Source organism: Haplochromis burtoni, unplaced genomic scaffold, assembly GCF_018398535.1.
Source record: "Haplochromis burtoni strain Fernald_Lab_line unplaced genomic scaffold, NCSU_Asbu1 Contig_12, whole genome shotgun sequence".
NCBI classification, from domain to species: Eukaryota; Metazoa; Chordata; class Actinopteri; order Cichliformes; family Cichlidae; genus Haplochromis; species Haplochromis burtoni.
Window position 1 is genome coordinate 4,495,025 of NW_024582373.1, and position 17,789 is coordinate 4,512,813.

At 38.2% G+C, this 17,789-nt stretch overlaps 2 protein-coding genes across 4 annotated transcripts in view; both read right to left on the reverse strand.

The window, feature by feature from the left end:
* LOC102296123 (muscular LMNA-interacting protein) overlaps window positions 1-9,053 on the reverse strand; it is a 37,300-nt gene extending 28,247 nt beyond the window's left edge. The window contains exons 1-2 of one of the 3 annotated variants that reach the window (XM_005915528.3): window positions 8,827-9,053; window positions 2,128-2,253 (exon numbers count right to left, since the gene is read on the reverse strand). In XM_005915528.3, the coding sequence (XP_005915590.1) occupies window positions 2,128-2,253; window positions 8,827-8,856 (156 nt within the window). In that variant the 5' untranslated portion in view covers window positions 8,857-9,053. The remainder of the gene's footprint in view (window positions 1-2,127; window positions 2,254-8,826) is intronic. The other 2 variants (XM_005915527.2, XM_005915529.3) reach the window with 2 other exon arrangements.
* Window positions 9,054-13,720: 4,667 nt separating this feature from the next.
* Window positions 13,721-17,789, reverse strand: part of LOC102304411 — a 7,028-nt gene continuing 2,959 nt past the window's right edge. The window contains exons 4-6 of the mRNA XM_042215749.1: window positions 16,716-16,988; window positions 16,470-16,568; window positions 13,721-15,048 (exon numbers count right to left, since the gene is read on the reverse strand). Coding sequence (XP_042071683.1) covers window positions 14,896-15,048; window positions 16,470-16,568; window positions 16,716-16,973 — 510 coding nt within the window. The 5' untranslated portion in view covers window positions 16,974-16,988 and the 3' untranslated portion in view covers window positions 13,721-14,895. The remainder of the gene's footprint in view (window positions 15,049-16,469; window positions 16,569-16,715; window positions 16,989-17,789) is intronic.

Sequence of the window (17,789 nt, forward strand, 5' to 3'; positions counted from 1 at the left end):
ACGTATATGGTGTGAGATTATTTACATTTGATTCATTTTTGCTCCTTATTTTATACAAAATGTAACTTTCACACGATGAGCCGAGGAGCGTCATTAGCAGCAGAACCATTTCTTCTGCCCTTTACAGTCAGAGAACATGTAATTTAATGCCCGAGGTCACTCTGACATATGTTTGATGTGGATATATGAATCTTCAAACATGATATAGGCTGTGTGAGTCTGGCTGCTGGAATACCTAGAATAATTTGACTCCATCAATTTGTTTAAAGATGTAGAAATGTAACAGGAAATTTCTACCTGGGTAAAATATTTTCATTGTGAACCTGAGAACTAATTATAGCCTTTTCCTCTGGGAAGGTGATTCACGCGGATGTCTGTTGCAATGTCTGAGAAGGAAGTACCAAGAGTCTCAGAAACTAAGGTGTGTCTTTTGATCCTCGGGTGACTGGCATTATTAGTCGTTTACAATTAGAGTCATTTGGAAAGTTTACGTTTCATTTTCCACTGAAAAGAATTTAATATTCTGTCTGAAGTCTAAGCCATCATAGGTGATAAACCTAACCCTAGCTTAACCTAAGGCGAAACTGACTTGGGGTGTCCCCCATGCAGGAAGAGTTTAATGGAAAAAAGGGACATATTCATTCCAATTTCCTTTAATAAAAAATAGGGTTTGTGTGGTTTGTTTCCAAAGACATATACAGTCACATGCAAATTTAGTTGAGTAATTCATTGACAAAATATATGAAGTTTGATTAAATAAGTATTTCATTTTGAGACTTATTAGAGTGAGAAAAATGGCAATGTACATATCATGATGTAAAAGGAAAGTGGATATATTTGTAGTCATGTGAAAAATGAAGTACACCCTTACTGTTTTCATAGGAATTAAAAAGGTTAAGTAAGATTAACTAAATGCACTTGATTAATCTTGATTATCAGCAGGTGTGACTACCTCTATGAAAGCAGAATATTTGGCAGTTTGCTGGTGTTGAGCAGTCAGGTGTGTGTTAACACAATGATATAAACTTCCCAGCAAATTCATCCCAAGGTCAGAGGAGTTGCACAATAATAAAAAATAAATAAGAGCAGGCATCTCAGACTCTCAGCTCCCTGTTCAAGTTAATGACCGTACTGTTCACCAAAAGAAAGCTTCTGCTTTCTGAAAAGAACCTGGCTGCAAGATTTAGCTTTGCCAAGCTGCAGCTGAACGACCACAAGATTTCTGGAAAAATGTCCTTTGGACAGAACAGACTGAACTGGACATTATTGCAGTCCACACATTTTCACATTTTGTGAAAACCAAACATGTCAGCACAAACACCTCACCCCAACAATCGGGAGCAGTGGTGGAGGGGAGATGAAGTGAGGTTGCTTTGCAAGTCAACCGTGAATGCTTCTGTATACCAAAATATTCTAGAATCAGGTGTGAAGCCATCTGTCTGATAGTTAAAGCTTGGCCCAAACGGGTTCGTGTAACAGCACAATGATTCCAAGCACTGCAGCAAGCTGCAAATAAAGCAAACATTCAAAATGTTGCCCAGTCAAAGTCCAGACCTCAACCTGATTGAAATGCCGTGTTGGGACGTAAACAAACACAACCCACAATAAAATGAGGTAACATTAAAGAAGAGTGGGCCAAAATTCTTCCACAGTGATGCGAGAGAGAGTTATACAGAAAAAGATTACTTCAAGTTAGCAGTGCTAAATATGCTTCTACATGCTACTAAATCATAAGGTGTGATTAGTATTTCACAGAGCTGTGTAGAGCTCTATGAAAACTTTTTTAAAGGACTTTTTTATGCTGTCATCCGATTTAAGTAAGGACAGAAATTTAAACTTCTCGTTTTAACACCGAGTCTGCAATTTCAAAAACATGATTACTTCAACTTTTGACATAAGCTGGAGGAAGTTTTTACATAACAAGTCAGATGAGTGGGCTCATATTCAGTGCTAGTGACTCACCACTCAAAGCATGAAGCATGAAAGCGTTGCTCTGCAGCAGCGTCACAACCAATACAAATCAGGCATAAAATTTGATCAATGTTTTACAATCAAATTGTTTCAAAGATGAATATTAGTTATATAATTATTGCTTTGCCATCTTGTGGACAAGTGGTGCTGCTGTACCTTATCTGGTTTTTCTGTCAGAGTTCCAGATCTCCCCTTCTCAGTAAAAATGTTTTTAATTGGCAATTTCTGCACTGCTGGCACAAACGTGAAAGTAGAAAGCTTCGACGGCACTCCTACGGAAACCTGTAGAACAGAGAGGAAGGGAGCAAATCATTCATATAGTATGGGAGAGCATGCTGAGTCAAGCATAAAGAGGCTTATTCTCAATTAAAAGCTAGAAAGCAAAAACAAGTTTAAGGAAAGATGCCGAGCGCCCTACGAAACGTTGAGTCGCTCCCATTTCTGATCTCTTTCTGATCACAGGGTTGTGTAACTATGCCCGACCACTAATTATCCAGCATCACACTTTCACACAGATGAGGCAATTAAGCACTCTACAGCTCAGTGGCCTGACACACATACCCTCAACAAGGAGTGATGATTGCAATTAAATCAGCTCCTGTTCTCATCAGCATCAAATAAGCAAAAGATCCTCCTTTGTGTTAAACAAACACAACTGAGAGTAAAACTGTAGCGTTTCCACTGCAGGAGTTTTCGTCACAGGGCCGGCTTTTATTTCCATATTTTGGGCGAGAATATTCATGGGTTTAGCGCTGCACAGCGGGTCTTTTGAAATGCATGTGACAGATGTAATCACAGCTTTGCAGGGAGTGATACTAATGGACCACTAAGAAAAAGCTCAGGAAAACTTCAGGGACCAGAGGCAGACTGATAATCTGGGCATTTTGTCAATGTCCAGAACATTCTGTGGGTTGGACATAATTACTATTCTGAGGCAAGAACCTCAGATTGACTGCCTGGAAGGAAATTGCCTAAATACTAATCAGTGCTTCTGTGTGTCTGTGTAACAACAAAGCAGTCTGAAAAGTCTGAAAAGTGCCAAGAGCTGTAGATCTTCAAAAACTAGTGAAACCCTCATGGACTCTACAGCGGAAAGAAATGTTGGTCGCTGTTACTAATTTCCCTCTTCATGACATCTACACTGAAAAAATTCAATAAGATGTACCATTTTAAAATGAATGAATTTCCTGTTTTAATATTTCAGAGATGCTGTTTTTTTCTCCATATTTTAACCACACGTTGAATTTCACCAAATATAATAGATTAAAAATGTTACCTTTTACAATTGTATTTATTCTTTTAAAGATTTTTTTCTTTGCTTCTTTTTACAGTCTAGATAAGTCTTTATATAACTCTGTAGTTAAAATGGTAATAAGCCTTAAAATTCAATTGGCCACACTGACATGCGCGCACTGGGCTGTTTCACTCATATTTTATGTATTTTTTTTTTTAAAGGAACTACATCGAAAGAAGCCGGTTAAATACTTTAGTAACTCATAAGGTCTGGCTCTGTGTTCACTCACCACAGCTCTGATGAGATACGGAGATAATAGAAAAAAGAAATGAATGCAAAACTAAGAAAGAAAGAAAGAAGCCAAACAGAATCAAGTGGCATTGTTTTTATTGTTCCTGCTATATAAGTGATCAGCTCATCACTGTTATCCTGATGATATTTACCATTTCACAACAGCAGCTGCATCTATCAAGAGAACTAAAACTTGAACAACAACAGAGCCATGACAACAACAAGAAACAAGAAGGTGCTTGTCAAAATGTCAGTGTCATCAGAGAGAAAAACACTGAAGGGGAATGCACTAAACGGGATTATCATCAAAACAAATACCACAGTGTATCAGCTAGAAATGCTGTTAAGTGCAAGTTCTTTGGTGGACCAGCTGGTCATGGAAATGTCACCGATTCTGCAAAAGTCCTCCTGGAATCCAAGCTGGAGGACACAGACACTTCTTTTGAAGGTTAAGCTTAAAGTTTAGCAGGATATTAAAACAGTAATAAAGCTGTGGAGCCGTCCAACGTTCATTTTTACTGCTTTGTAAAGAGATACGAGAGTAAATAGACTTTTCTGTCAAGAGTTAAATGACATATCACTCTTGTGCTAAGCTTAGCATAAATGATATAGAGAGGCAAAATGATTAACATGGCACTACCAAAATATGTTTAAAAAAAGCCAGAGAAGCCCATTATTAAAATACTTTTGTTTTGTCTCTGTTAATTTGTCATTTAAAAAGATTTTGAGGTGTAGATGATTGTCTTGCAATGCTGTGCTGTGCTGCTTGTCTTTACATCAAAGACTCAACTATTCTGGAGCCTCTACAGCTCAGTACATATCACATTAGCTAGCAGTGATAATCAGCTGACTCTCACTGAGGCCACTGCAGTTGAGAGGTTTACAAATTCAAATTTGGCAGAAAAGGATGTTTATTTCCACCTACAAAGCTGAGATCAAACTGCACAAAGTCATTCTACACATTACCCTGGTGTGTTGAGGCACTCTAAGTGTTGTGCATATATATGAGGAAGTGCTAACTTCCAGTTCCCTCCAGAATGAGAGTTTAATGGCGTTTCTTATTCTGTGTTTGTGAAAGTGTTTTTGTCTGCAGCAATCAAAGCTCATACACAGTCATCAAAAGTGTTTCTGCTGCTCAGTAATCGCGCTTCTCTGCTCAGTGTGGTGGGGTCAGCTGCAAACAGCAAGCTGAAGAGCGAGGCCGCTGAAGCGTCTTGCCTAATCAGTGGAGGTTATTGTAGCAGATATTTGAGGCAGTGCTAAAAATGGATCACAAAACCTTTGCTCTTCAGTGTTCGGAGAATGAGCCAAACTACTTTATAAAGGAGCTTGGATAGAATATTTACTCAGAGAGTTACAAAACAAGATTTCTTATTCATGTTAAATGTAAAACTGCATTCCCTTATTCAGGATATCATTTCATTTATATTGTATGTCACGTAGATGTGTATTGCAAACAGTGGAATGTAAGTAGGTGTGATGTTTGAATTCCTTACAGGAAATAAAGACTTCAGCTACAGGTTGTTTCTTTCTTTCTTCAAAAATATCTTATTAGACTTTGACCCTGTGGAGGAGGTTAATAATAACTAATGATTACATGCAAAGTGCTGTATAAACAAATACTGTGGAGTGTGAAAAGAGGTGGGTGAAGGAGAAGTGTTTAGTGTGTCATAGGAAGCCTCCAGCACTTTAGGCCTGTTGCAGCATAACTAAGGGAGGGTTCAGGGTTACCTGGTCCAGCACTTCATCAAGTTTTATTTTAAAAAAGGACATTTTTAAGCCTGATCTTAGAGGAGGATGTGCAAATCCATATTGGGAGCTGGTTACACTGAAGATGGTCCTGAAAGTTGAAGGCGCTGCCTCTCATTCTATTTTATTCTACCGTATGAACCACAAGTTAACCACCAGTTTGAGAGCAAAGCACTCAATTAGGTGATATGGTACTATGAGGTCTTTAAGACAACGTCCTGATTATACAAGACTTTATATATGAGAAGGAGGATTTCAAATTCTATTCTGAATTTAAAAGGGATCCAATGAAGAGAAGCCAGTACGGGATATATATGCTTTGTCAATCTAGTCCCTGTCAGTTCTCTCACCATATTCTGGATCAACTAAGACAACCTGAAAATAAGGAATGAGAGTAGTCCAGCCTATAAGTAATAGTAACCAGTATCTAGTAATAGTAGTAGTTTTTCAGCATCACTTTGAGACAGGATGTTTCTAATTTTAGAGATATTGCACAGTAAGAAAGCAGTTCTTCGTATTTGTAGTAAATATGCACATTGAATGACATATCCTGGTCAGAAGTGACTCGAAGATTCCTCACAGTGTTAATGGAATATTAGGTTAGACACTATGTTTCTAAAAAAAAAATTAGGGCTGAATTATAAAAGCAGGAAATGAGGCGACTTTTGTTGTGATTTGGCGCTATATAAATAAAATTGAATTGAATTGAATTGAATTGAGAGGCCTTCATGTCTTTAAGACAGTCCTGCAGTTTAAATAACTGGTGTATGTCAGCTGTCTTTATACATAAATCTGGGTATTATCTATCATCTACATAGCAATGAAAATGTATGCTATTCTTTTAATAATACTACCTAACATAAGCATGCATAATGTAAACAGAACTGGTCCCAGCACAGAATAGTTGACCTTAGTGTGTGAGGAAGACTCCCGGTTTACACGAACCAACTAGAGTCCATTAGAAACATATGATATATACTAGGGATGGACTGATCCGATATTACGTATCGGTATCGGTCCAATACTGACCTAAATTACTGGATCGGATATCAGAAAGAAATAAAAAATATAATCCGAACCATTAAATATGGTGGATGGATGCAAACTGCATTTCGTTGCCCTGTACCTGTGCATGTGCAATGACAATAAAGTTGAATTCTATTCTATTCTATTCTATTCTATTCTAAATATCAAAAAAGCACCTCACAAAACTTGCAAGGTGTGTAAGTTCATCTCTGAATGTTTGTAAAGCATTCCAGCGTTAAGCTTAACAACCATATATGGTGCGAGTGCCTCTTCTCTCTCCCTCCCTCTCCTGCTGCTACTTCAATCATGAAACTGATTAATGATCAGCTGATCGGCTTTTCTGTCGTGAGTCCGTCTCTCTTGTTTGTTTATTGCCCACTTCGCGCCAGAAAGAGAAAACCAGCAGCTGAACAACAGCAGCACGTTTAAGCTTGATAAGCTGTTGTTAAAATTTAAAAAACTCTTTGACCATTTATCAGCACTATATATTAGGTAAAAATTATATATGCATATATAGTAGTATAACTTTGCTGGAACAACACTTCCTGGTGCGATGCCCTCTGTTTTGGTGGGTGTTATGCACAAATAATTAATAAGGAAACTGAATAAATGATTACATAACATTTTATTTGGGGGGGTGTCTTGGAGAAAATGCTTCTGATCATATTTAGGCTGCATGTTTAGTGAATACAGAAGCTGTAGAACTAGCAAATGATGAATTGTATGCAGTAAGAGCAGAGAGAGGGAAATATTTATTTAAACTGCAATAAAACAAGGTTCTCAATTTGCGTGTGTGTGTGTGTGTGTGTGTGTGTGTGTGTGTGTGTGTGTGTGTGTGTGTGTGTGTGTGTGTGTGTAAAAATAGTTATCAATAGTGGCATTTGATGATTTTTTTTTTCATATTTACCAGAAACAATATTAATGTTAAGTTTAACACTGTCAGTACCTTTTCTGTCTCTGTGATGAATAGTCCAATTTTAAGTGCAATTTATCATTAAAACAACAGCAATAATTTTGTTTTGAGCTTTGTGACATCTTAGACTTCTGTGGCCGTGAGGAGGTTCAGTTATATCCAGCGTGCCACTAATCAGCTTTTTATAAACAACCTAGATAAATTCTCAGGCTAAAATAATCCTGAGTCATCACATTAACTTGTTTATGTACTTGTGTTATTATGAAACCCCCTTGTTTGTGAGTCCTCTGTAGTCATAGCAGAGTAAGTTTACATGGTGAAAGGTTAAAACAGGCATTTCCTACTTGCCTGGCGAAGCCCTCGTGAATGTTTGAGTGTTGCTGAGGTCATGATGTCCTCATGGATCACATTTCCAGCCACCTCTGGCTTAGTGTGCTGCGTGTGTCCTCACTGTGTGCGAGTGCCATCACTCAGTTATGTCTTGTGGTCTGTCAAACCCGTCCCAAAGACCTTATAAAAGCTGCACTAAATCATCTCCTGAAGGAGACCACCCTGTGTGGGAGCCTTCAGGGACTCCCATAAAGTGACCTCCTGCAAAATGAAAACTCTGTTTTGAGCAATCTCAGCATTATGAATGAATGCCAAGGATGTTATGCTTCTTCAATATTATCACAGTTTTAATATCCTCAATATTGTGCACTTTTTGCATTTTTTCTTTAATATCTAAAAATTTAGAGGTAACTTCTCACGTATTGTTATCAGTCCTTGTTATTCACAGTGCTCAGTTAATTTCCATAATTACAGCTGTAAAGCCCAGACTGCTGTGTTCCACAGATGCTAAAATCCATATCAAAGCAGTACATGCTGCGCCACAGCACATGCACAAGGAGTTGGGTGTGCCACTAAGCAAAGAGTTTAATTACAGCAAACACACAACCCCTCCCTCCACCGTAGTCTGTGCAAATATAGCTCACAGCCAGCTGCTTCAGAGCTCACTAGGCTGTTGCTCAAGATTATAAACAAATATTATCATTACATATCTCATACAATAACAACAGCAAAGCATGTAAAGGCATTTCAGTTAACGCCTGAAAATTTTAGGGCAACATGTACATGGATAAAAAGGCATGCAGAGAAAAATGAAAGTTTAGTGATACTGTAGCTAATAAAAGTCATATATAAAGTTCCAGCTATATATTAGCATTACTATAAGTTCTATTCTTGTAAGTTATAGTTCTGTTGTAGTAAAAGTTAGCATTAAATCACTGAGAAATTACTCTGAGTGAAAATGTGGCAACCGTTAGTCACCCGACCACTGAAAATAAACTGCGTCTAAGTGTTTATGTGTGTAAGCCTGGAGGGTGGTGATGGCTGGTAGAGAGCACAGAGAGAGTGTTGTTTAGACAGAATAGTGTTAATGCATTCAAATCAAATTCCTGGTTTCCTTTTTCTAGCAGAAAAATAGCCTTGAGGGAAATATTCTTCTAAAAACGTCATTTTAAACTAGCTCCACTGGAAGTACAAAAGTCAAAATAAGGCAAAGGCGGGTCAGTCGCATCACTTCAGCTTTATAGCAATTACCCAAGAAGAAGTTTAAATGTCTTCAAGAGAAAAAAGTATATATATTTCCAAACCATCTTACCTCTCCCGTACTCAGATTTAAACTGTCCATTTCGGTCTCAAATGTCTCCCCATCCAGAAGTTTCTCTTGAGTCCAGACTTAATAAATGACTTCACATGGAAATCAAAGTAGATATGGAAAGCAGGATGCCCACTTTTCAGCTCCTCTCATGAAGTTCAAAGTGTATTACAGTTGGTGTGTGTATCACCCTGCAGATTACCTTTTATAGACACATAATAGCCACAAATAGCTTGCAGACAGCAATCTGCCTGCTGGGCAGTGGTAACAATGTTCACAACAGGAGCAGCACACACACGGGAGAAAAATAGCCACAACTGTTTCATTTTGCTTTTGACTTTCTTTTAAAACAAACTCTCTCTTTTTCCTCACATTTCTCACAACTCAGTTGAGTTGATCCGGTTGTCACCCACAAATCTTTACAGTTTCACTGTAATAATACTACTTTGTCTGTAACACGGTTTTAGAAAGCATTACTTTTCAAAAAATTCAGTAATCGCATTACTGTTACTAAAATTACTGCTTCACAGTCAGACACACAAAAGAAACTGTCCTGAGTGGGAGCTTTCTTTCAGTATTTTTCTTACTTTTATTGTTTTAGAGCTTCACACCCAACTGGTAGCTGAGGATGGCCCAAGTGTTTGCTTCTGATTGTTGTATGATTGCAAGGCATTTACCTTAGAATATAAAGTACCAAAATCAATAGAACTGAATTAAATAGGTTTTACGTTATCTTTTGTTTTAGCTTGTGTCTATTGTAATTTGTATAAGTGTTTGTTTCCTAGTATTTCACTGTGCAACCCTCTGTCTCATTTCCATATTTATGCCTTGGCCCCTCTCCGATTCCTTGATAAGTGTTAGTATTCATGTCTGGCTTTTGAAAGGTTTGTTTCCTTTCCTGTGTTGGTGTTTCTTCTTATCGTCTGTTGTTAAATGTGCTCACCTGTAGTCCTCCCCCTCCTCTCTCCCATCACTCATCAGTTTCTTGAACCCTTAAAGTCCCTTATAGTCTTTCATTGCATCGCGTGTGATCCTCTGTGGATTTTCCTTGGCATGTTTCTGTGTTTCCCATGCATGCAAATTTCCCACAAATGGGACTAATAAAGATTATCTTATAAGGACAAGTCAGTTTTGTGGGTGTGTGTGCGTGTGGAGTTGAAGTGGATGGTTGGAGGGCTGATGGGTGAAGCAGACATCATCTGTTACACATATAAAAAAGTATGTCTGTGAAGGTTCTCAGTCATCCAGCTCATCGTAGTCAAAGGAGCTTGCAATGAAAGGCGTCTGGACTTTTCACTTCTCATCCGAGAAGCTTCTTCAGTTCAGAACTGACGCTTTTCTTTGCAAGCTCCTTTGAATATACAAAAGTATATTGTCTGACAGAGGCCAGATTACAACAAAAAGAGATGAATGTGAAATGGATTATTCTGTGAAAAAAATGTGTCTTAGAAAAAAAAAGATTCAAAGGAAGGCATTTATGAACGTTTTGTTGTTGTTTTTTTATCTGATTGTTTGGCAAAGCTTTTGTATTAGCAGAGAACACTGAATAATAGCACCTTTGTCCTATTTTCACATGTAACCACCAAGAATGCAGCAGTTTGGTGCACCGAGGACAGCATTATAAAATTACTGTCATTTTTTGGAATGAACAACAATTATATACTTTTAAATAAAAATTCTATATAATATCAGATGATCATTTACAGTGTCCAGATAACCTAGAGTCCTGTAAGCCAGCAGACCAATGTGACATTTGCAATAATGAGATATCAAGCAGAAACAGAATTCATTACCCTGTTGCAACATCGACCTCCCGGCTCCCTTATCAGTGAGTGAAAACAGACCTCTGAAGTGGATGCTAATCCTTTACGTACACTACATTCTTCATTCCTGTCACAGCTGTTCTTGTCCATTTCCACCCTGCTGTCTCCCTCTTCCTGCCTGTCTACGGCAGAGAAAAACACATTAAGATAAAGCGTACTCCAACCCTGCTTCCTCTTCCTTTCTATTTTACTCAAACTGTTGTATACTCTCAGAAATATTGGCATTTTCTTTTATCGTGATAAGTTTCGACAAGTGCCCGAAATGCTTTTTGAGTGGCAAATCTTGATAGCTTCAACTTTTAAATTACAGCCTCGAACGATAAATGTGATCGTGTTTCACCTGACATCTGGCATCCATCATAAGAGGGTGTGGGGGAGAGTCACATGTAGGCAGGAAGCATGACTCTTAGCTTTCATCATTGAGGAGATTTTCTTACGAGTGTAGTGACACATCGATTTGGGTGGCATAAGTGAACATCAGCAGAGATGTGTGTCTAATCCACTTACAGCAAATCAGCATTTGAATTAGCAATTATCTTGACATAATGCTGTCATCATAGTCATTACTGCATTACATGATTACATTAACTCAGATCTCGTGTACCCCTGAATGCTATCTCCTTATTTGGTGTCAACCATACACCTGCGCCTTTCAAGACTCTGATGCTATTGTGACTGATCTGCCTGCAAAATACTCAAAACTGCTTTTTTTCAGTAGTTCCTGCTACAGATGGAGTCTCCACAACTACATTTTCTCCCTCAAACAGACACAAACACACGGCTGCAGTTTTGCTTCAGACACAGTTATTGTTCTTGACGACAGTGAACATCTTCAAGCTTGTGTTAGTGGTTGCAGTCTTTTGCACTATGTGGAGGAGATAAATAGTAAAGGAAATTTAAAAAAATCATGGCCAATCCAAACAAACAGCACTGGATTCTTCTTCTCTTGAAGCCACTAAGGGACGCTGATTATGACGGCACAATAGTTGAAACACAAGCAAAAAGGTCTTCCCTGCAAAAATCTTCCACATGTGCTAATGATGGACCCAGCTGAGACATGCGTGTTCAGTTGTTCATTATTCTGTAACATTATGAATGCGTGCGGATGGAACTGGATAGCAGACGAGAAAACTGTGTTTTAGCATTTTGATGTCTTTGAAGCTTTCACAAATTTGGGCTCTTTCTCAGTCGAGGTTGTGGAAAAAAATGCATGAATAAGATTTTCTTGCCTGTGGAGGCGTCTCCCTTCCCACTGGTTCATGTTACACATGAATGAATGAGTTCAAGAATAGTAAATGTTGTCTGGACTCAAGCGAAATGTCTTGTAAATTTTACAAATGGTGTTTAATATGGCGTTATTTTTCTACCACTATTCTGAGCGCACGTAAAAAAAGAAATTGCAGGTGCAAGTGTTGCTTTTTGAGACGAAATTTATTTTACCTCATTTGAGTTGTGAACGAAATGCATTCTAGGATATTGCATTTTGTCATTTCGAGCTGATTGGAGACCAAAACAGCCAATCAGATTAGTTGCATCCAAGTCTGTACTTAGGGCCACTGGGGAAAGAAAGTGGGCAAGTCTTTTTCTTTCTTCTTTTCCTGAATTCTAAGAAAAAAGTCAGAATTCTGAGAAAAAAGTCAGAATTAAAGTCAGAATTCTGACTTTAATCTCAGAATTCTGACTTTTTTCTCAGAATTCTGACTTTTTCATCAAAATTATTTTTTTTCAGAATTCTAAGAAAAAAGTCAGAATTCTGAGAAAAAAGTCAGAATTAAAGTCAGAATTCTGACTTTTTTCTCAGAATTCTGAAAAAAAATAATTTTGATGAAAAAGTCAGAATTCTGAGAAAAAAGTCAGAATTCTGAGATTAAAGTCAGAATCCTGACTTTAATTCTGACTTTAATCTCAGAATTCTGACTTTAATCTCAGAATTCTGACTTTTTTCTCAGAATTCTGACTTTTTCATCAAAATTATTTTTTTTCAGAATTCTGACTTTTTTCTCAGAATTCTGAAAAAAATAATTTTTTCTCTGATTTTTTTTCCAGTGGCCCTAATCCTCTTTCGTAAGTCTGTGAATGATTGGTTTTTGTGAATGATTGTGGCACAAATATAACGGTGTACAGACAGAGTTGAACGCTCACGGGCAGAAGTGTTGAGAGCACAAGCAACACATTGCGAGCAAGCGCCAATGCAAAAACTGAGCGATAGGGGCTGCTATTGTGTGTGTGTGTGTGTGTGTGTGTGTGTTGTGGGGTGTGTGTGTGTGTGTGGTCTGTGTGTGTGTATTGTGTGTGTGTGGATAATAGCAAACACTGAAATACATTTTTTGCACGCAGCAATGAATTTGTTCACTCAAATTTAGCTTTTCTTCACTCAAAATAAATTTCTTCTCAAAATGCAACACTTGCACCTGCAATTTTTACATGCGCTCAGAATAGTGGCAGAAAAATAACGCCATAGTTTGATTGTGTTTCTCAAAATGTATGGACATATTTTGGAAGTTTAATATTCAAAAATGTTTATGCATTTTTAAAACTAATGCATTTCAGATTATTTTGTTTTGCCGTATGGTCAAGTGATGAACATAGTTTGACAAAGTTAAACCTCAAGACTTGGGTAAAAATGGGCAATTAGTATGTCATTTTTATCCAGAAATGTTATTTTTGCTGTCAAAATGATAATTGTTGGCAAAATATATCGGAAAACGCTTGCCAGCTAATTCAACTAATAAGAACTAATATAACTAATATGACTATATTAACTGTAAAGATGTGTCTTTAGACATAGCCTGCAAGGCAACAAGTCTGCAGTTAGGTAATATATTATGTGCCTGTTATGAAAGCAATAAGTATAATATATATATATATAGATAGATAGATAGATAGATAGATAGATAGATAGATAGATAGATAGATAGATAGATAGATAGATAGATAGATAGATAGATAGATAGATAGATAGATAGATAGATAGATAGATAGATAGATAGATAGATAGATAGATAGATAGATATAGATATAGATAGATATAGATATATATGGTATACATAAGGCTAAAATAAGAAATAACTCTCCAAGGTTCAAAGCTATCCTGAATCACGTAAACCTAAAGTTTTTCATTATTTGAAGACTAAAAATCACTGCAGTAAATCTGACATTGTCAAAGGAATTTGTTTCCTACAGTAAAGGCACTTATGAAAACATATGCACTGTGACAATCTTCCCAGATTCACAGTTTATTATCTAGTCCTCCAAATCCATGTTCATCCTCCTCATCTCCTTCTGCGAATTTAAACAAACACCTCTTGAGACAGTTTCAAGTAATAGACTCTGAATTGAATTTCGCACACTGGATGTGCTTTCCAAACAGGTTGTATCCCTAAAGGAATATCACCCAGGAGTCATCACTACCATATATTAAAGAAGCAGACAATTTTTTGTGAGCAAAGGAAGAGTGAAAACAGAAACAGCAGCATTGTGCAATCTTACATTTGCACAAGTAAACACGCCTCCTGCGACTCAGATAAAAGCCTCTTGGAATATTGATATTGCTGCTTTTTATTGAGAAAGTAACACGATGTAATTATGCATTTACGGTCCGAACATTGTAGGGCTGTGGAAGCGAGATTGCAGATTCCTCCTGCGATGTGTCCGTTCTCTCCCTCAGCTCTGCGTATAATCTCACAAGTGTGCGTTTTGCTCATACAGCAGGTGTGTGAAGATGAGAAGCGGAGTTCAGTCAGTCTCAGGTCTCTGTGGGATTCAGACTCCCTGCTGTGCACTCTGTTCATCCATGTAGCATTTTATCACAACGTGGGCTATAAAAGGTTTAAGGGCTTCACACTGTCATGGGCGGAGACACTGTGTGCCTCTACGTCCATTACTTACACTCCGTGGTGTGAAGCAGAGGTATCCAGCAATCATTCGCTGTTTAAGTGATCACATTTGACATTCCAACCTGTATTTTATGTGGACTTTGCAGAGCTGTACAGTCGTCTTAATTCAGCTTTGCACGAAAAAAACAAACATTTCTAATAAGCATTTAAAGCTTTAAAAATATTAAACACTATCAGCAGCAGTTGAAACTGACAGGCAAACAAGCTTTGCAGTGACAGTAAAAACCACAATCCAACAGTCTGTTTCAAACCTAGACTACACAGTAACATCAGTGAAGCTTCAGTACTGAAATAAAACAAATAGCTGGAGAGTAACAGTCTGTGTCCTGCATCTCTGCAGCACCAATCTGTGGTCAGGGCAGACAGAAAGCACTGTCGCAGCGGTCAGCGTGCACTCGTTTGCCAGGACACTCAAAGTCACGTAGCAGTTCTCTGCAGGGGCTTTGTGACAAGAGCTCCACATCTTCATCTGAGGTAGAGGGATGAGTGAGGATGATCCGGGGGATCTGCCACATGATTGTTAGAGAAGGAAACAAGATGGAGTAAGGAAAGAGGCAAGCTATCAGGTGATATGATGTGAAGACGCTGAAGTCTCAGAAGAATAGTAGTATCTACTACTCCAGAAGACAGGACATTCTTTTAAACTCAGGTGGAAAAATGATGATGTCCCATTTTTTACTTGATCAGTTGACTGAGACTTACTCAAGGCCAAGACATAAAATATTTACACCCTGCAACCATTTTCTTATTATTTGTTTGCTTGTTTTTAATTGAGAAAGTACACTAAAAATTTATTTTTGGCTCTCATAAACACGAAGCAATAATTTTGAGCAAAATCCAACTGAAAAAAATCCAATCAAAGGTTTATTTAAGTGCACATCCTCAGATCCATTAAGATTAGAGTCAGGAGTTCCAAATTAGGTGTCCAATATCAGCACTACCTTAGCGAGAGACAGGTGGAATATGGTTTCTCCGATTCTTGCATTCTGCTTTCTGTTGAAGTGTTTGGTGTCATTATGCCAAATGTTAAGCATTTTCCCCAAAGCCTTCATGGTTGTGCATACATCTGGCAAGTCAATTTGTTTGAAAGTCTTTACACAATGAAAAAACATCATCAACAAGGGATGCAGGTTTTTAATGACTGCTAATATTGCCAAGATAGTTTGCCCTAGGACATTCAGCTCACACACACAGTCTCTAGTTGCAAAAGGAAGCCTCCAAGATCTGCAGGTAAGTCTTGCAACCATCGCGCTACAATTTAAAGAAAATATGTTGCAGGCACACAAGGAAGAAGCCTTTGCTGTACAAAAAGAGCAACAGAGCAGAAATATTAGCTTACTAATGAGTATGTCTGACCAGAACAGACAAATTAAGCAGCCACGGTAGCAGCAGACGTGCTCTCAGCAGATAAAAAGACAGCTTTTCATAAGAAAAGTTCTAACGACTGGGAAGCTCAGAACAGTGGAAATTTGATGGTTTGGGAGGTTGTTTGGCTGCTTCTGCGACTGGGCAGCTTGCACATAGTAAGCTGCCTCTTATCAAAGAGTGATTGAATATAATGTGAGTCCATCTGCGTGACAGTTAAAATCAAATGAAGCTTTCAACAGGATGGAGACCAGATGCATTACTAGAATGTGACCTCTGTGTTTATGATAAAAATAAGGACAAAAAAGCCATTTCTCCTAAGAGCACAAAACTAGTGTCTAAGGCCGGTCATGTATTTAGTTTTTCCACAAAAGATTTTGTCATTTGTCATTAAGACATTACTGAAAAAAATTTATTTTTCTTGTGATGTTTTTGTTAATACAATATTTTTACTTATGGGGCAGTTTCATCTTTTCTTGATGTGTCTCAAGACACTAAGATTTCCCTGAAAAATAATAACAATAGGCTTTATTTCAGAAGGAAGGATAAGAAATCTGCTTACTGTCATCGTCTGTTTCCCCCCTGCTAGGAAATCGTTTTTTGTTAAAGCCTCCGCCACCAGCTCAGACACAGTCCTTTTCAGATCACTCTCCAAATCAGACTGAAACAAGAGAAACAGAGCAAATTGGGAAGAGGTGCAAAAGAATTACTGAAGGAGTGCTGTTTCCTGAAGGTTCAATCCACACATGGCAGGTGGGGAAAAAGTGCGTTTTGTATGCTATATAATATATATTTGTAAACCACCCACAATGCCGTTGCCATTGCACACAACCGCCTCAATCTTCTTGGATACACAGTCTTCTGCGCTCTGCAGCTTGAGCTGTTTACTCTGGCCTCCGCCGTGCTGGCTGCACAGCTGCCGTCCAGCCACGTCCCGAGGATCCTGAGACACATCCAGGTCACGCACCACTCGAGGTAGAAGCCTCTCTCTGAGCACTTTCATCTTGATGCAACTCCCAGCATTCCTGAGGGCGCTGACTGCTTCGTGGTGGGTCGCCCCCTGCATGCTGATGCCATTGACCTGGGAGGGTGATGGTCACATTACACTTTGAGGAGCAATGAAACTAGGAGCATGAGTCAGAGGAGTCACACACACACACACACACACACACACACACACACACACACACACACACACACACACACACACACACACACACCATAAGTACTGAAATAGTATGTCTAAAGGTAGATATTCACTTCTTAATTGCGGTTTTCTGTTTCTCACAGCAGTGATTGTCTCCTCTGTTAGTCTTATGATGCCCTCCACTGGTCAGAAGAGGAACATCAATGGGAAGTACCTGAGTTTTATCTCTGTGTGTTATTTAAATTCACTCACATTTCACAAACTTGCACATACCGCACCCTTACATGTCTTGAGCCAACACTGCTTTCTTTATAATTGGCTATAGGAAAATGAGAAAAAGGTGTAGCAATTTACTGAAACTTGTAAATACGGTACTCTGCCATATTAAAGGTAAAAATTAAATCAAAATATTTGGCATGTACCTTTAATCTTCAAAGGAGTCTGAAATTTCTTAGGCAAGCTTATCTTTTCATGTCTTTAAGTAGTCTTCAGGAATAGTTCTCCAAGCGTTTGAAGGAGCTGAATGTTCCTGAGGAATGGCTTTTTCACAGCCATCCATTCACTGATATGCTTCAGTGAACTTTGGATGGATCAACTGAAGGACCAGATCCATCTTCTTAGCTGGATTATTCCTATTTCTTAAGGACACGACTGTCAGACAACATACAGAGATATGCCAAAATACTTATATACCATAATTTTGGACATTTTTTTGTAGAATCAACTAAAGAAGTG